This window comes from Chrysemys picta, chromosome 24 (genome assembly GCF_011386835.1).
Source record: "Chrysemys picta bellii isolate R12L10 chromosome 24, ASM1138683v2, whole genome shotgun sequence".
NCBI lineage: Eukaryota > Metazoa > Chordata > Testudines > Emydidae > Chrysemys > Chrysemys picta.
In genome coordinates, this window is record NC_088814.1 from 8,010,783 (window position 1) to 8,027,988 (window position 17,206).

The 17,206-nt window shown below is 56.3% G+C and overlaps 1 protein-coding gene across 2 annotated transcripts in view; it reads right to left on the reverse strand.

Annotated features, from left to right (window-relative positions):
* SLC4A1 (solute carrier family 4 member 1 (Diego blood group)) overlaps nt 1-16,385 on the reverse strand; it is a 43,577-nt gene extending 27,192 nt beyond the window's left edge. Inside the window, exons 1-3 of one of the 2 annotated variants that reach the window (XM_008162641.4) lie at nt 16,215-16,385; nt 9,849-9,956; nt 8,218-8,314 (exon numbers count right to left, since the gene is read on the reverse strand). In XM_008162641.4, coding sequence (XP_008160863.2) covers nt 8,218-8,314; nt 9,849-9,866 — 115 coding nt within the window. In that variant the 5' untranslated portion in view covers nt 9,867-9,956; nt 16,215-16,385. The remainder of the gene's footprint in view (nt 1-8,217; nt 8,315-9,848; nt 9,957-16,214) is intronic. The other variant, XM_005301958.5, reaches the window with a different exon arrangement.
* Nucleotides 16,386-17,206: the final 821 nt, after the last annotated feature.

Here is a 17,206-nt window from a genome sequence, read left to right on the forward strand (position 1 = left end):
GGCTGTACACCCTGCCTTCACTTAACCCCCCCCCATTTATATCCCTGCCCCCCAGTTGCTAGATGTTCGCGCACGGCAGGGTGACTGTACAGGCCGGTAACCGAGGGGGAAGCTGCTGACACCTGCAAGTCCATCCTGCTTCCCTCCCTGTGGCGAGTCCGGAGCAGAGGGGGGACAGGAGCCCCCAGGGCAAAGCCCCCATGCGTGGAGCCCTCTGTCCCCTGTGGTCGGGGATTCACGGCCCTCGCCCAGCGGGGCTGGCTGGGATTCTGCTGGCACAGCCGGCTGCCCGTCATGATGCCCCGAGCCACAGCCGGTGGCTGACGCGTCATGGACTCCAGCCCGGGGCTGCCCACTGCACCAGCCATGTTGGTGGCAGAAGGGGTTAGGGAGACAGAGCCACCAGCCCCCCCCCACACACACAGCCCCCTACTCAGAACCCCCCGGGGCAATATCGCAATTGCTCGGCAGAGCTAGCAGGCTCCCCATAAATACACTGCAGTCACACACAGCTCACACCCACACAGAGACACACAGCTCACCCCCCACACACAGCTCACACCCGCACAAAGACACACAGCTCACACCCACACAGAGACACACAGCTCACACACACACACACAGCTCACACCCACACAGAGACACACAGCTCACACCCACACAGAGGCACACAGCTCACCCCCCACACACAGCTCACACACACCTCACACAGAGAGACACACAGGTCACACCCAGAGACACACAGCTCACACCCTACACCCGCATAGAGACACACAGCTCACACCCCACACACAGCTCACACCCACACAGAGACACACAGCTCACCCCCCACACACAGCTCACACCCGCACAAAGACACACAGCTCACACCCACACAGAGACACACAGCTCACACCCACACAGAGGCACACAGCTCACCACCCACACACAGCTCACACACACCTCACACAGAGAGAGACACAGGTCACACCCAGAGACACACAGCTCACACCCCACACCCGCATAGAGACACACAGCTCACACCCCACACACAGCTCACACCCACAGAGAGACACACAGCTCACTCCCCCCACATACAGCTCACACCCTCACAGAGACACACAGCTCACACACACCTCACACAAAGAGACACACAGCTCACACCCAGAGACACACAGCTCACACACAGCTCACACACCTCACACCCCACACACAGCTCACACCCACACAGAGACACACAGCTCACGCACACCTCACACAGAGAGACACATACCTCACACCCAGACACCCCTCACACCCAGAGACACCTAGCTCACACCCAGCTCACACCCCACACAAAGCTCACACCCTCACAGAGACACACAGCTCACACCCACACAGCTCACACACACTTCACACAGAGAGACACACACCTCACACCCCACACACAGCTCATACCCACACAGAGACACACAGCGCACACACACCTCACACAGAGAGACACACATCTCACACCCACACAGAGACATGCAGCTTACATCCACACACCTCACACAAAGAGACACACAGCTCACACCCAGAGACACACAGCTCACACACAGCTCACACACCTCACACCCCACACACAGCTCACACCCACACAGAGACACACAGCTCACGCACACCTCACACAGAGAGACACATACCTCACACCCAGACACCCCTCACACCCAGAGACACCTAGCTCACACCCAGCTCACACCCCACACAAAGCTCACACCCTCACAGAGACACACAGCTCACACCCACACAGCTCACACACACTTCACACAGAGAGACACACACCTCACACCCCACACACAGCTCATACCCACACAGAGACACACAGCGCACACACACCTCACACAGAGAGACACACATCTCACACCCACACAGAGACATGCAGCTTACATCCACACACCTTACACACAGAGACACGCAGCTCACACCTCACACAGAGAGACACACAGCTCACACCAACACAGAGACACGCAGCTCACACCCACACAGGGACACGCAGCTCACACCTCACACAGAGAGACACACAGCTCACACCAACACAGAGACACACAGCTCACATCCACACACACCTCACACACAGGGACACACAGCTAACACCCCTGCCAAGACACACATCTCACACACATCCCCACACCTTACACACAGCTCACACCCACACACGCCTCACTGAGACAGAGAGACACTGGGCCGGGCATCCACACGGGCACATGCACAATCACACAACTCCCACAGAGTGGCTAGCAGCCACGCAAATATTCACGACGCAGGGACACGCACCCACACAGCTCCCACGGACACATATAACCATTCACATATCCCTCCTTCAAAGGGAGACATGTCATTCACCACCTGAAACTCAGCTCCCGACGCACAGAGGACATGCACAAATGCACTCCTAAAGAGGCGCACACTCGCATAATCTAACACGCCAATCGACCTGGAAGCTGCCTCTCGCTGGCTGGTGACAGTAACAGGTCAGCCACAAGTGGCTTCTGTCTTTAGTCAAAACAAGCCTTTTATTTATCATCAATAACCAGGCAATTATAGGGAAACTGACAGCAATACCTCCGGGGGTCATTGCCTGGCAGGGACAAACTCACACCAGGCAGTTCTAGGAGCCACCGAAAGGTCCCTCGGGACCTTTGCGAGATCAGCTCAGAGGCTGGGGCTGGGAGGGGAGATTGATCTGTTGCGCTTGGAAAACCCAGGCTGGGTGATAAAGGCAACACAAACTCCCGCAGGCCAGGGTGCAGAGTGGTGGTGGGCGAGGATGTCACTAAGGTACCGGGTAGCGATGGATGGAGACGGGATTAGAATAGTGCCACCCTGGTGCAAAACGGCGATGGAGGCGGATGGCACTAGGATGCCAGCAGCCGGGTGCAGAGGGGCAATGGAAAGAGATGGTGCCAGGGGGAGCATTCTGTTGGTACTGGGCATACCTAACAAAGGCAGGATAAGTGACTGCATTACTGGATCTCCCTCTTTCCTCCCGTACGGGTTCCTCACCATTTTCAGGCCCCCGAGCCTCTGCCGCTCTGGGAAGATACGAGTGGGTCTGGGAGACCCCCGTTTGGCCTCAGCCAAAGCCCGTGTGTGCTTTATTAGAGACGAATCCAGAGCTCAGAGTTCGGCTCCAGATCCGAACTTCCCCAGAGCAAGCGGGAGGTTCTAACCCGGGTTTTGGTTCCATTAGAGATGGTGATAGCGGGTCAGTCACAAAGTTTGGATCTGGACCGAGATCAGTCACTTCCCCACAAGTTTGGGGCAATCAAACCCAGGCCATCTCTAGTCTTAACCCGTGCCTGGATCTGCCGGCAAACCCTCTCCTAGATGGCATGATCCTCTGCGAGAACGGTGCAATGTTTTCCATTCGCTTCAATGGTCACTGTCATGTGCCCACCACCACCATGGCTCTGACATCGCCCTGCCTTGCCCGGGGCACCGTCTCCATTCTCCTTCCCTACTCAGGGCATAGACCACCGCCGACCCGGCCAGGAGTGGCTGAAAAACACACCCGTGCGTCCCCGGGACACACTGGTGGGTGCCCACCATGCCTGTGCCCCACACACCTGTCCCATACACAATTCTACACCCATTCAGGCATCTTGTGCACACAGCCACACACGCAAGGGAGCTTTCGAGGCCGTCTTGGTGCACCCCCAGCTGCTGGGAAGGGAGTCAGAGGCGACGCCTCCCATCAGTGCAGGATCTGAAAACGTTCCAGGCCCAGCCCGGACTTTACCAAGGGCTTTGATATCTGGCTCCCTTTTGTTTCATGGGCTGGGATTCAGACAGTGTCCCTGCTTGTGCAACCCACTGGTGAGGTTGGGTTGCAGGTCCCGCTCTGTGTCGTCTGCACAGGGCGTGCGTCGGTTACAGCTGTGGCAACTCATGCGTTTAGCTCTGGAGGGCGCTACTGTGTCGGCACTGATGGCAGATGTCCTACTTATAAACTGTCAGGCCCTGTCCCTGTTCTCTGGATCCCTTTGCCCATGGCTGAGTGACGGCTTCAGGATGGGAAACTTTATCATCAGAGACAGCTGCAAGCACCTGCGAATGTGGTCTAGTGATCTGAGCACGGAGCTGGCAACCAAAAGCTCCTCGCCAAAGCTTGTCTCTGCCACTGACTTGCTCCGTGCCCTTGGGCAAATCACTTCACCTCTCTGCCTCACCCGGCAGAATGACAACCTGCCTCTGTCAGGAGAGCTTTGCAGGTTAATTATGCCTGACCCCGGGCAGTTCACTTCCTCGGTGTCCCTTCCCACCCGTTCTCTTGTCGACAGACGATACATTCTGACTCTTACTACATGTATGTACAGTGCCTAGCACAATGGGGCCCTGACGCTGGCTGGGGCCTCTCGAACCTGCCGCGATGCCAGAGAAGAATCGTAATAGGGATGAAAAGAGCTGCTGCAACAGATGGCCCTGTGGAGACTTAACCGGCATCTGGGCCCTGCCTTTGAGTGTATTTGTGGAGGCGGGCGAAGCTACAAAACCTCCTGGCTGCCTCTGTGACACGCCCCAGCATTGCCTGGCCCCCAGGAGCGAGCCCGAGAAAGGAGCGGGAGAGGTGGAAATCATTCCGGTTATCACTGGGCCAGCAGAGCGCAGACTGACATCCCGGCCCGCTAGGTCTCCTTCGTTCTTGTGGCCAGCTGAATTATTGCCCTCCCGAGACCGGAGCACATTCGAAAGCTCATAAATACTGTCTGAGTGAGTAAACAAGGCCTGCACCCAGCATCCTCCGGTGCCAGCGCGTCGTCACAGATATTTAACGGCCGAAGAGGCCTCTGAGCGATGATTCAAGCTGTTTGAACTGAAGACGGCTCAGGGCATTAATCCTTTAGAAATGGCCTGGACGGAGCAATTGAACGGTCTCATCCATTAAAAAGGCCTTCATGCGCCCAAGGGTGTCTTTCACTGCGGGCTCATTACAAGTCTAAGAAGGAAGTTCTGGGGATTTAATCATTCTAGTATTAGAGTTCGACTTGGAAAAGGGGCAGAGACTAAAAAGAGTGAAACTGTTCAGCTTAGAAAAGAGATGACTAAGGGGGGGGCATAGGCGCCGACTCCAGGGGTGCTTCAAAAAAAAAATGGTGGGTGCTCAGCATGTTCGGTGGTGGGTGGGAGGTGCTGGGGGTGGGGGCGGGAAGAGGTGGAGCAAAGGTGGGGCCTTGGGGGAAGGGTTAAAGTGAGGGCGGGACGGAAGGGGGTGGAGCAAGTCGGTGCCTGTGAAGGGAGGGGGATATGATAGAGGGCTATAAAATCGTGACTGGTGTGGAGATAGTGAACAGGGAAGTGTTATTGACCCCTTCACCTACCACAAGAACAAGGGGTCACCCGATGAAATTCACAGGCAGCAGGACTGAAACAAACATTAAGCAAGTACTTTACACAACGCACAGTCAACCTGTGGAACTCCTCGCCAGGGGATGCTGTGAAGGCCAAAAGTATAATAGGTGTCAAAAAAAAACTAGATAAGCTCCTAGAGGCTAGGCCCATCAATGGCTCTTAGCCAAGACAGTCAGGAATGCAACCCAGGCTCTAAGAAGCTGGGGCTGGACGACAGGGGATGGATCACTCGAAATTGCCCTGTTCTGTTCATTTTCTCTGAAGCCATTGTCAGAGCCAGGATATTGGGCTAATGGGCCATTGGTCTGACCCAGTGTGGCCACTCGCACGTAACACTGTGCCCTTCTCCTTTCATTGAACGACCACAACGTGCTTTACAGATGTTAATTAATTATAAACCTTGTGGCATTCCTAGGCGTCTTTCCACCCGCCATAAGAGTGCAGCCACCTCTGGGGTGGAACGCAGCCGCCGATTAGCTCTGCACAACAGTCGAGGACCAGAAGTGATGCAGGAAATGTTGGTGAGTAAATGTAATCACCCGGGCCAGCGTGCAGTGAGGACACCAGTGCAGAATACGCCTTAAAGAAGGTGCCAGGGGATCATTACCGAGCACAAAGGGGCAGGAGTCCAGTTTTATGTCTCATATAAAAGCTGGTCCCTCCAGCAGCACAACACACGCTGACATAGCGCTTGGGTATTGGCTCCAGCACTGCCTACTGACTCATCAAGCCACTTCCTGCAGGTCTCCTGGCCAAGCACTAAGCCAGCCTGGCTCGAATTATCCTGGGAGATCTGACTCAGACAGCAAAGGGAGGCGGGTCGCTACACAGCTAAGAGGCAGAACAAGCAACTGGATTTGCCTGCGGCATCCCTTCTGCCCAAAGGGTACGTCCCAGGACCTGCCTAGCACAGAGCTGCCAAGTTCCTAGGCTGCAAGGAAGGAGCCCGGCAGCTCGGCAGAGTAAAAGCCATTGACCCCGGGAATAACGTCAGAGCTGCAAACAGAGCATGTTGTTGACCTAACAGCTGGGAATTACGGCTTTCCCAGGCCAAGCAACTAGTCATTACAAATCCAAATATCCACCTCTCTCGAGGGACGCGGAGGACCCTCCTCAGTCCGGGATCTGAGCATCCCCGATGGATTCCATCCTCCCAGTTCCCCTGTGAAATTGGGGAGCATTATCCCCACTTTTCAGCTGGGGAACAGTGCGGGTTAAGTAGCTCACCCAAGGCCGCACAGGAAGTCTGTGACCGGGCTGGGAACGTCTCCTGAGACATAATCTATGCTCTGACCACTAGACTATCCTGCCTTCCTCTCCCTCTCTGTTTGTACACACTCACCCAGCTGTAGTAACCATCTCCTGAGCGACTGCATTAATCACGCCCCGGTGATCGCTTCTCCTGCACTCTGCCCACCAATTCAGCTGTGCCTTGGCTATTTCTAACCCCCCCGTCTTTACGCCCATCTATATGGTTCCTAGATATTCCTACAATGGAGTTATTATCCACGGGACTTTAATACATCGATTGCACAGTTAGAGCTGGCCAAATTCTTCTTTGTGGATTTGTGCAACATTCCTTGTGAATGTAACACTTTGTTCTGCAACATATCTATATCGGGGGCTATGCCAGACAGGGGGAGCAGCAAACTGCAATGGGGGGACCACTTGAGATTGCCTGGGTAGCAAACCGCAAGGCAGGGAGGCCGGTTGGTGGGCAGGCAAAGGGAGGAGAAAGAGAACCACCAGCCCTGTATATACACACTCAAACGATAAACGATTTAGGAAACCTGATCTCTGAGGAAAGGGTAGAAAAACTGAGCATCTTTCATCTTGAGAAAAGAAGATCACGGAGGGAATCTGATAACATATTTGCAGGCTATCGAGAGGACCAGATCAATTCTTCTCCACGTCCACTGAAGGTAGGACAAGACGGAATGGGCTTAATCTGCATCGAGGGAGATTTCGGTTCGATATAAGGAAAAACTTTCTCACTGTCAGGGTAGCGGAGCTCTGGAACAGGCTTCCAAGAGAGATTGTTGGGATCCGCGGCACTGGAGGTTTTTAAGAACAAACCCGTGCTGGGGGTGGTCTAGGTTTACATGACCCTACCTCAGCTCAGGGGCCTGGACTAGACGACTTCTCAAGGTCCTCTCCAGCCTCACACTGTATGATTCTGCTATGCTTTGTCTATATATACTGTCCACGCAAACAATACACACGGCCTCAGAACCATGTACCTCGGCGCAGATACAACATGTCATAACCCTTATACCCGGAGGTGTTTATGCACCGTGCAGAGCCCTCTACTCTGATATATATACAGCATATCATAACCCTGGACCCTGAGATACCGGAGCCCACGCCACCGGAACAGACACAGTCCCAAGGGACGTAAGATTTCCCAGATACTTGATCGAACCCTTGCTCACTCTAGCTTGATAGCCCATCTCCAGCGGTAGCCAGTGCCTGGTGTGTTGGTGCCCTCCACAATGCACCTAGCTCACTGCTGACCCGGAGTTCACCACCCGTGCTGGCCACGGCCCCCGGGAGTGCAGGAGATTCCTACCACAGCTGGCCTTTCTAGCCGGGCACCCCAGGTCCAGCAGTGACCATGAGGGCATCAGAACCCTTCATAGTGCACCGAGCTCATGGGGTGACATGGGAGGGCTGCGAATTCCTTCCTGATCTCCCCCCAGGCAGGCAGTGCATGCCCTGGAGCATGTGCCTTGACGACCCCCCCTTCCGCCATCCCCTCAAGCGGCATTGCTACAAACAGCTGTCAGTGGTGCTGAGAATGTCCCATCGCAAGGGAACCCTAACCCCCCTGGTGACCCTTAATGAACTATGAGCGTTCGGGTTACTCACTGCCTTGTTCATCGAGGGACATGTTCGATTGCTTCAGTTCGGGGTCCCCGTAGCCCTCTTCATCCAGCCTGCTCTTCATCTCAGCTTCATAATCCTCCTAAGGGGAGGAAGGAGAACACTCTTCATGGTCACTAGCCGTGCCAGTGTTGGGCAGCATAACCAGGGCAGCTGCTGCCCAGGGCTGCAGCTCTGAGACACACGGTGGGACTAGTGCCAAGGGGTAGCTCAGTGGTTTGAGCATTGGGCTGCTAAACCCAGGGTGGTGAGTTCAATCCCTGAGGGGACCCCTTGGGGCAAAAATCAGTACTTAATCCTGCTAGGGAAGGCAGTGGGCTGGACTTGGAGACCTTTCAGGGTCCCTTCCAGTTCTAAGAGAGAAAATATCTCCATTAATTTATTTTATCTATTCTGGGATGCAGAGGAATGCTCTGATGTGATTCCTCTATGGGGACTGTAGCCCAGGGTGAAGCCGGGTGTCCCCGCAGGGATTCCCTACGGGGGATGGTAGCGCAGGGTGTCCGTGCAGGGATTCCCTGCAGGGGATGGTAGCAGGGTGTCCGTGCAGGGATTCCCCGCGGGGGATGGTAGCACGGTGTGAAGCAGGGTGTCCGCGCAGGGATTCCCTACGGGGGATGGTAGCACGGTGTGAAGCAGGGTGTCCGTGCAGGGATTCCCCGTGGGGGATGGTAGCAGGGTGTCCGCGCAGGGATTCCCCTTGGGGGATGGTAGCACGGTGTGAAGCAGGGTGTCCGCAAAGGGGATGGTAGCACGGTGTGAAGCAGGGTGTCCGTGCAGGGAGTCTCCGTGGGGGATGGTAGCAGGGTGTGAAGCAGGGTGTCCGTGCAGGGATTCCCCGTGGGGGATGGTAGTAGGGTGTGAAGCAGGGTGTCCGTGCAGGGATTCCCCGTGGGGGATGGTAGCAGGGTGTCCGCGCAGGGATTCCCTATGGGGGATGGTAGCACGGTGTGAAGCAGGGTGTCCGTGCAGGGATTCCCCGTGGGGGATGGTAGCAGGGTGTGAAGCAGGGTGTCCGTGCAGGGATTCCCCGCGGGGAATGGTAGCAGGGTGTGAAGCAGGGTATCCGTGCAGGGATTCCCCGTGGGGGATGGTAGCAGGGTGTGAAGCAGGGTGTCCGTGCAGGGATTCCCCGCGGGGGATGGTAGCACGGTGTGAAGCAGGGTGTCCGTGCAGGGATTCCCCACGAGGGATGGTGGCACGGTGTGAAGCAGGGTGTCCGTGCAGGGATTCCCCACGGGGGATGGTGGCACGGTGTGAAGCAGGGTGTCCGTGCAGGGATTCCCCGTGGGGGATGGTAGCAGGGTGTGAAGCAGGGTGTCCGTGCAGGGATTCAATGTGGGGGATGGTAGCACGGTGTGAAGCAGGGTGTCCGTGCAGGGATTCCGCGTGGGGGATGGTAGCAGGGTGTGAAGCAGGGTGTCCGTGCAGGGATTCCCCGTGGGGGATGGTAGCAGGGTGTGAAGCAGGGTGTCTGTGCAGGGATTCCCCGCGGGGAATGGTAGCACGGTGTGAAGCAGGGTCTCTGCAGGGTTTGCCCTGAGGAAGTCAGGGAGCAGCGGGGCAGGATGGACTGAGTGGGGCCATGATCTAGTCTGGCTCTGAGTTTCCACTACCTGGCCCGGATCCTCCATGGTTTTTTTGCGTATTGTCCCTCTCCCTGGGTCTCTTGTTCTGTCCCAGCAATTAGCCCGGAAGCAGCATCACCCGATCGGCCCCAATCTCTGAAAAGGCAAAGGGAAGAAACGCATGTCAGGAATGGCAGGTACCACGTGGGGTAGGCCTGGCGTGGTAGCTCATGCTGGGGATCCCCACGCTGCCCCTGCAGAATACCGGATTGCAGGGATCCTTTACGGCAGCCCCTGCTCCCCATAGACATGGCTTACCCCGGGTTCTCCTGGCCCTCTCTGCAGCATCCCAGCGCGTAGGCACAGTCGTGGATCCAGGCCTACTCTGCAGGTGCACGGCTGGCTTTGGGAGGATGGGGGATCTTGTGGATCAGGCACTGAGCTGGGACTCAGGATAGTGGGGGTCAGTTCCTAGCACTACCCAGGCTCCCAGTGTGACACTGGGCAAAACTCCAAGGGCCAGGTTTTCCAAAAGTGCTGTGCACCCCACCCCGCGGAAATCCGGCCCTTCATCTCCCTGGGCCTCCATTCCCCATCTGTACAGTAATAATCCATTATCTGCCTGGTCTCGTTAGACTGTCAGGCCCAGATCTTCAAAGCTCTTGAGGTGCCTAATTCCCAGTGATTTCTATGGGAATTAGGCCCCTAAATACTTTTGAGGATCTGAGCCTGAGCTCCGTCTCTCAGTCCGCCTGTGCAGCGCCTGGCACGTCGGGCCCTGGTCTCAGCTGGAGCCTCAAGAGATTCGTGTAATAAAGTTCTGGCTCCTTTGTCAGGGCTGGCGGTGTGGGCCGTAGGACGCGCCTCTATCCCTGGTGCCATCTGTCCGTCCCCGCTGACGGCCACCCACGTACAGATGGTGTTTGCCTTTCCATCTGGGCTTCTGGGAACTGTTTATTTTGAGGTTTGTGATTAGCACATTTGGGGGTGTCATGTCCCTATGCCCCCCTCCCCCTTAGCACAGAGTCGCACGGGGAGTCATTCGTTCCTGTGACACAGCCCCGCTCCCCAATGCCAGGCGTTTGCTACGCTGATGTTTAAGGTAATAACAGGGGAAACGAGGCGCAGTGGTTTGCTCAGGGTCACTCAGCGAGTCCCCAGTAGAGGTGAGAGCCGCGTACCGACCCACAGCTCCCCAGCGTGTAACCCACCTTAAGCCGCAGAGGGACTGAGTGCACCCAGGCAACGGGTTTAGGCCGTGTCTGCATTGACCTCCGGACCAGGGCTTGCAGAGTGGCACCGGTTTAACTTAAAATGGGGTTTGAAACCAAGTTTGAAACCCAAAGGCTGTGTGGACGCTCCAGCTTTGGTTTACACCGGGCTTATTTGATTTCGTTTAAGCTGATCAGGAACAGGTTCAAGCTAAACCAAAATAAGTACAGGACTGTGCCCACAGGTGTGCACCAGTTTCAAAAAGGGTTTAAATTAAACTGGTGCAACCTCTGTGGGTTGAGGAAGCCTTAAAGACCTGCCCAAACCAGCCTGTGGAACCACAAGCCCTGAACTACAAGGGAGTCCGGATTCAACCCAGCTCTCTCATTCCCTACTGTAATAGGAGGGGGAGGAGCATGGGGCCAGTTCAGACCCAGATCCAATAGCAAATATCAGGACACCAGCTCATTTCTCTAACAAATCATACGGGAACCCCAGATGCAGCACACCCAGAGGCCTCTCCCCCCCCTGCAAAAAACCTGGGAGAGTTCATATCCCAAATGCTGATCCAACCTTGGGTCCTCGGCACATCGTAATCCCAGCTAAACTGGTTTGCAGCAGGTCTTAGCCAGCCAGCGAGCACCAAGGCTAAAGCGTACCGTGAAGGTCTGTTTCCATGCCCTACATAGGGTGTGTCTGTTTCCTTGCTGATCAATGCATTTTGTGAATATAGGTTCTAACGCGGCTTTGGCCCCGTGCGAACTGGCTGCCTGGCCTGTCTTTGACGCCAATTTCTTGGGAGCCCCGTTTCAACAAGCTGCAGCCAGGCACACACCGTACAGTCACCCGGCTCGTGAGTGAGACTCAAACCTGGGACCACCCAGCACCAGACGACAGTGCAGCCCTCTGCGCGAAAAACCGGGTTCTGGAAGCAGCCGGCTAGCGCAGTAGCTGGGGTCCGCCACTAGAAGGCGACATAATCATTCACTAACCCACTGTCTCACACTTGCCTGAAGGCAGAATCTTGCCCGGCCTGGTCCATCCTTTGCCAGATGTACTCAGGCCACTTTCAGAGCTGGCTGGACCCGGGCCTGCAGCCCTCCACTCCGGTGAGCGGCCTCAGGGGCGCTCAGGGTCTGGGCCCCAGCTAGTCTGGCGTTAGCCTGTTCAAATCGCTAGTTGCTCCCGCCTGTCTCAGAGTCGCAGGAGCAGAGGGTGGAACTGGGCTGTCTCCGGGATGAATTTTCAGAGCCTCCCCCTGCCCCTCCCTGGCACTGCAAGGGCCCGTCGATTCCCTGTATGGCAGTGCCTGGCTCTGGGAAACCCCCAGTATATGGCCAGTAGGAGGTTCTGGGTCAGATAACTGGGCTTCCCCGTGCTGGCTCTGGCTACCAGCCAATAGGAAGGAGTTGCCCATGGGAGCAGTGTAGGGGGGAGACTGGAGGGTCCCTGTCACAGGATACTGCAGACGACTAGCAAGCTCGCTGCAGCCTCGTAGGAGATGGGGCAAACCCAGGGAAAATGCAGGATAAATATCCCGGGGAATTCATTGAAGACGTGGCCAGCCTGGTAGGTGGCTGGTGGGCTAGAGGGAGAAAGGGGTAGGGAAGCATTTGGGGTCCAGCCTTGTATTGCCTGCCTGCTGGCATGACTGATACCGGGATAACCGTAAGCCCAGCAGCTCCGTGTGCTGCTGGGGATCTGTCACGTGTGTGCAGACAGGACCTGGGTCATAGTGCATGGCGTGAGCTCCCACGGTGACACAGGGTCTACATCCGGAGAGCCCGTCAGCTCGTCCCCTTGGGCCGCGCTTTGTGGCTAAGCTTGGAAATCCCCAGGGCTTGCAGGGAGTCACTCAGCCGATGGCACTTTGCCGTCTGAGCCAGCACTGAGCCAACGCCCGTGCTTGGCGCTAGCGGGTGCTGCGCGGCTGGAGATGCTGTGTCAAATCCGGCCTGGCTTGATCGTTGACGACGCCACGACACGTTTTCTTTTTGCGAGAGCGGGCGGTTTTAGCCCACTGCCCCACTTCTGACTGTGACACTCTAGACGCCCACAGATCCTTCTGTCTTTGCCCTGCAGCTCTCGCGTGGCCTGGCTGTGCACAGTAGAACAGCTCCACGCCCCACCCCAGAGCTGGCTGCATTTCAGCAGTGGGTTTGCAAAATGCTTTGGAGTAAAAGGCGTTCCAGGCACTTGGGGGGATATTGCATCAGCACCTGGCTGCTGTGTTCTGCACCGTGCTGATAGTCCATGGGCTGAGCCCATCTGTGCAGTCAACCCCTACTCCCCTCCCTTCCCCTCCCTGCTTCCCTGCTAGGGGGTCAATATGTACCTGGGTCCCTCCCCTAGTTATTGGCAATGGCCTTGTTAGCCCGTTAGTAGCCCAGCTCCAGGAATCCCCAAAGGAGGGGCAGCTCCGTGCCCCCCCGGGAGACACACCAGTTAAACCACAGCCTGAGCCGTGACCAGCCAGAGCCCAGATTGGGGCAGGGGTGAAATGGCACAAAAAGAACCGACAGCGGGAAAGGGCAGAGACGGGGGGGGAGGGAAAGGAAGGGGGGAGATGGGGGAGGGGCTACCTCTCCCCCTCAGCAGGGCTCAGGTGCTGGAATGATTGACATCCCTTGACCCACCAAATGACACTGATGCCACAGTGTATAATAGTGACCCACAGTACAGACTCCGTACCCCCTGCCCCCGGCACCAAATACGGCACTGAGACCCTCCCTGCTGCAGTATAGAGCCCTGCGACCCACAGTATAGACTCTATACCGCCAGTGCCACAGTATAGAGCCCTGCGACCCACAGTATAGACTCTATACCTCCAGTGCCACAGTATAGAGCCCTGCGACCCACAGCATAGACTCTATACCGCCAGTGCCACAGTATAGAGCCCTGCGACCCACAGTATAGACTCTATACCGCCAGTGCCACAGTATAGAGCCCTGTGACCCACAGTACACACTCTATACCTCCAGTGCCACAATATAGAGCCCTGTGACCCACAGTATAGACTCTATACCGCCAGTGCCACAGTATAGAGCCCTGCGACCCACAGTATAGACTCTATACCGCCAGTGCCACAGTATAGAGCCCTGCGACCCACAGTATAGACTCTATACCGCCAGTGCCACAGTATAGAGCCCTGTGACCCACAGTATAGACTCTATACCTCCAGTGCCACAGTATAGAGCCCTGTGACCCACAGTATAGACTCTATACCTCCAGTGCCACAGTATAGAGCCCTGCGACCCACAGTATAGACTCTATACCGCCAGTGCCACAGTATAGAGCCCTGCGACCCACAGTATAGACTCTATACCTCCAGTGCCACAGTATAGAGCCCTGTGACCCACAGTATAGAATCTATACCTCCAGTGCCACAGCATAGAGCCCTGTGACCCACAGTATAGACTCTATACCTCCAGTGCCACAGCATAGAGCCCTGTGACCCACAGTATAGACTCTATACCTCCAGTGCCACAGTATAGAGCCCTGCGACCCACAGTATAGAATCTATACCGTCAATGCCACAGTATAGAGCCCTGTGACCCACAGTATAGACTCTATACCTCCAGTGCCACAGCATAGAGCCCTGTGACCCACAGTATAGACTCTATACCTCCAGTGCCACAGCATAGAGCCCTGTGACCCACAGTATAGAATCTATACCGTCAATGCCACAGTATAGAGCCCTGTGACCCACAGTATAGAATCTATACCGTCAATGCCACAGTATAGAGCCCTGTGACCCACAGTATAGACTCTATACCTCCAGTGCCACAGTATAGAGCCCTGTGACCCACAGTATAGACTCTATACCTCCAGTGCCACAGTATAGAGCCCTGTGACCCACAGTATAGACTCTATACCGCCAGTGCCACAGTATAGAGCCCTGTGACCCACAGTATAGAATCTATACCGTCAATGCCACAGTATAGAGCCCTGCGACCCACAGTATAGACTCCATACCCCCAGTGCCACAGTATATAGTCCTGCGACCCACAGTATAGAGCCGTGCAATGGTGCCTGCCTCGCAGCCTGTGCCCTTCTGGGCACCTCACAAGCAACAGGCATTGAACAATCAATGTCCTCATGGTGAAAACGCACCAAGGTGGCCGCTTCTCCCTGCCCCCAAGCCCTGGCACGGGGCTGGGGTGGCTGCCAGAGAACCAGGTCTCCAGGCAAGCTAAGCCGAGCTGGGGTGATTCGCAGATTCCCCCCAGCTCTGGGCTTCGAGGTGTGTCAGCCAACCCTGGAGAGCCAACCAGCCCCTCCGACTCCCAAGCCCAAGGGGGAAGGCCGGGCCGCAGGAGCGCAGCAGTTGGATGGAGGCAACAGTAGGCCTCGGGGCATGCTCAGCTCCCTCGTTCTCCTGCCAAACCCCAGCCTCGGCCCTGCAACTCCAGCAGGACCCTCCGTCCGCCCCGGGAAGGTCATCAGGGACGCCATGCCCAGGCAGGCTGACCAGCCAACTCCGCTTCTGTGGCTACCCTCCCTCCCCTGCTGGCCTGAGCTCTTGACAGCCCCTTTCATGCCAAGCTCTGTGACCAGCCCCCCGATTTCTTTACACGCCAAGGGGCAGACTCTGGTCTCAGTGACCCGGGCACGGCGCCCATGTGCCTAAAGTCACAGCTGGGGTGACCAGAGTAATAGTCGCCCATATAAGAAAAAGCGCCGACTATGGGGACAGTCCCTATAAAATCGGGACATCTGGTCACCCGAGTCACAGCCAGCACCATCACTGCAAGGCGGCTGCCCGAAAGACACACCAGCTGAGCACAAGAAATGGCGGGGAACCCCGTATCCAACGGGAAATATGGGGGAGGGATCTGAGAGGGGGGTGATGGCTCCGCTTGGCCTCTGACGAGGATTAGGGGCTAACACTAGCCAGGCTGGTAATTGGTGCTGTGAGTCTACAGCTAAGAACTTCCGAACAGTCTCCAAACCCCACAGCGTTCTTGGGGCGAAGGTGCCACACAGACTTTCCGACCTCCGAGCAGATCATCTCCTTAGCCGATCTCAAACCCCAAAGAAACCTCTGCCAGCCCAACTCCCTCTGGAGAGACCAGTGAGCTGCCCTCATGGCCCTTCCCCCCCCAAGCTCCCCCAGGTGAAGACACCAACACCCCTCTCCCCCCGACTCCACCCACTCAGCCACGCTCCCCACCCCAAGGGCGAGCGAATGAGCGAACTGACCTACCGGTGGGATCCTGAGAAGCCTCCAAAGCCTGCCAGCTGGGTTCTCCTCCTGGAGCCCTGGCTCAGCTGTGGTCGCCTGCCACCCAGGGAGATGGTAAAGAGACCCGCGATCGAACCGGAGGCGCTCCAAACTCCTGAGTCATGCTCACCTCCCTAATCTCTCTGGCCCACCAGCCCGGCGCGCTCCCCTGCCGCTGAGAGATTCACCCTTCCTGCGGCCCCATAAACAGCGCTATCTGGAGAGACCATCTTGCAGAACCTAGCCTTCCCCTCCCTGCCCCTGGCCGTGGCCGCCACCTTGCCCAGCCCCCCGCCCTGAGCCTCCATCTCTCTCACTCGCTACTAACTTCACTGACTTTTTAAATTAGGTTTAATGCACTTTTCTTTTTCTTTTTTTTTGTTTTTTTTTGTTGGTGGTGGGTTGTGTTGATGGCCCAGCTCATGTCCTTGCAATATCTTGTTTACCAATTTCTGGGGATTCCCTTTGGGGAAAGCCCTGGGTGGAACCCTTCTCGAATTTTGTTGATTTAAAAAAAAAAGTGCTTCTGGTGAGGCATCTCCCGGGCTGACTTTATGGGAGGCATTTGAAGCCAGGGCTCCAGTCCTGGAGATTTCACTGCACGGGTGTCTGTATTTACTGGCTCTGTCCATACCACGGTTATCCAGGAGTAGCCCAGTGGCATAGCACGCGCCCAGTGCGCTTGGCATCACACCCGGTGTTTGGACGTGCAGTGCTCAGTAGCCCACTCAGGGCCTGGCCCACGCCCTGGCCTGTTAACGTCGAAGGAAACACTCCCATTGACTTCACTGGGCTTTGGGGGCAGGTTCCAGGCACATTCTGCGTGGATGTGTTTGAAACATTCCCCGGCACAACAGGGTTGTTCTACCTGGATGTACCGTCAGTGCAGCCACGGGTTCTAGGTATGTCAAGGCAGAACGTACCCAATGTATTGCCAAATAGCACATCCTGGTAGAGCTCACCTGTCATG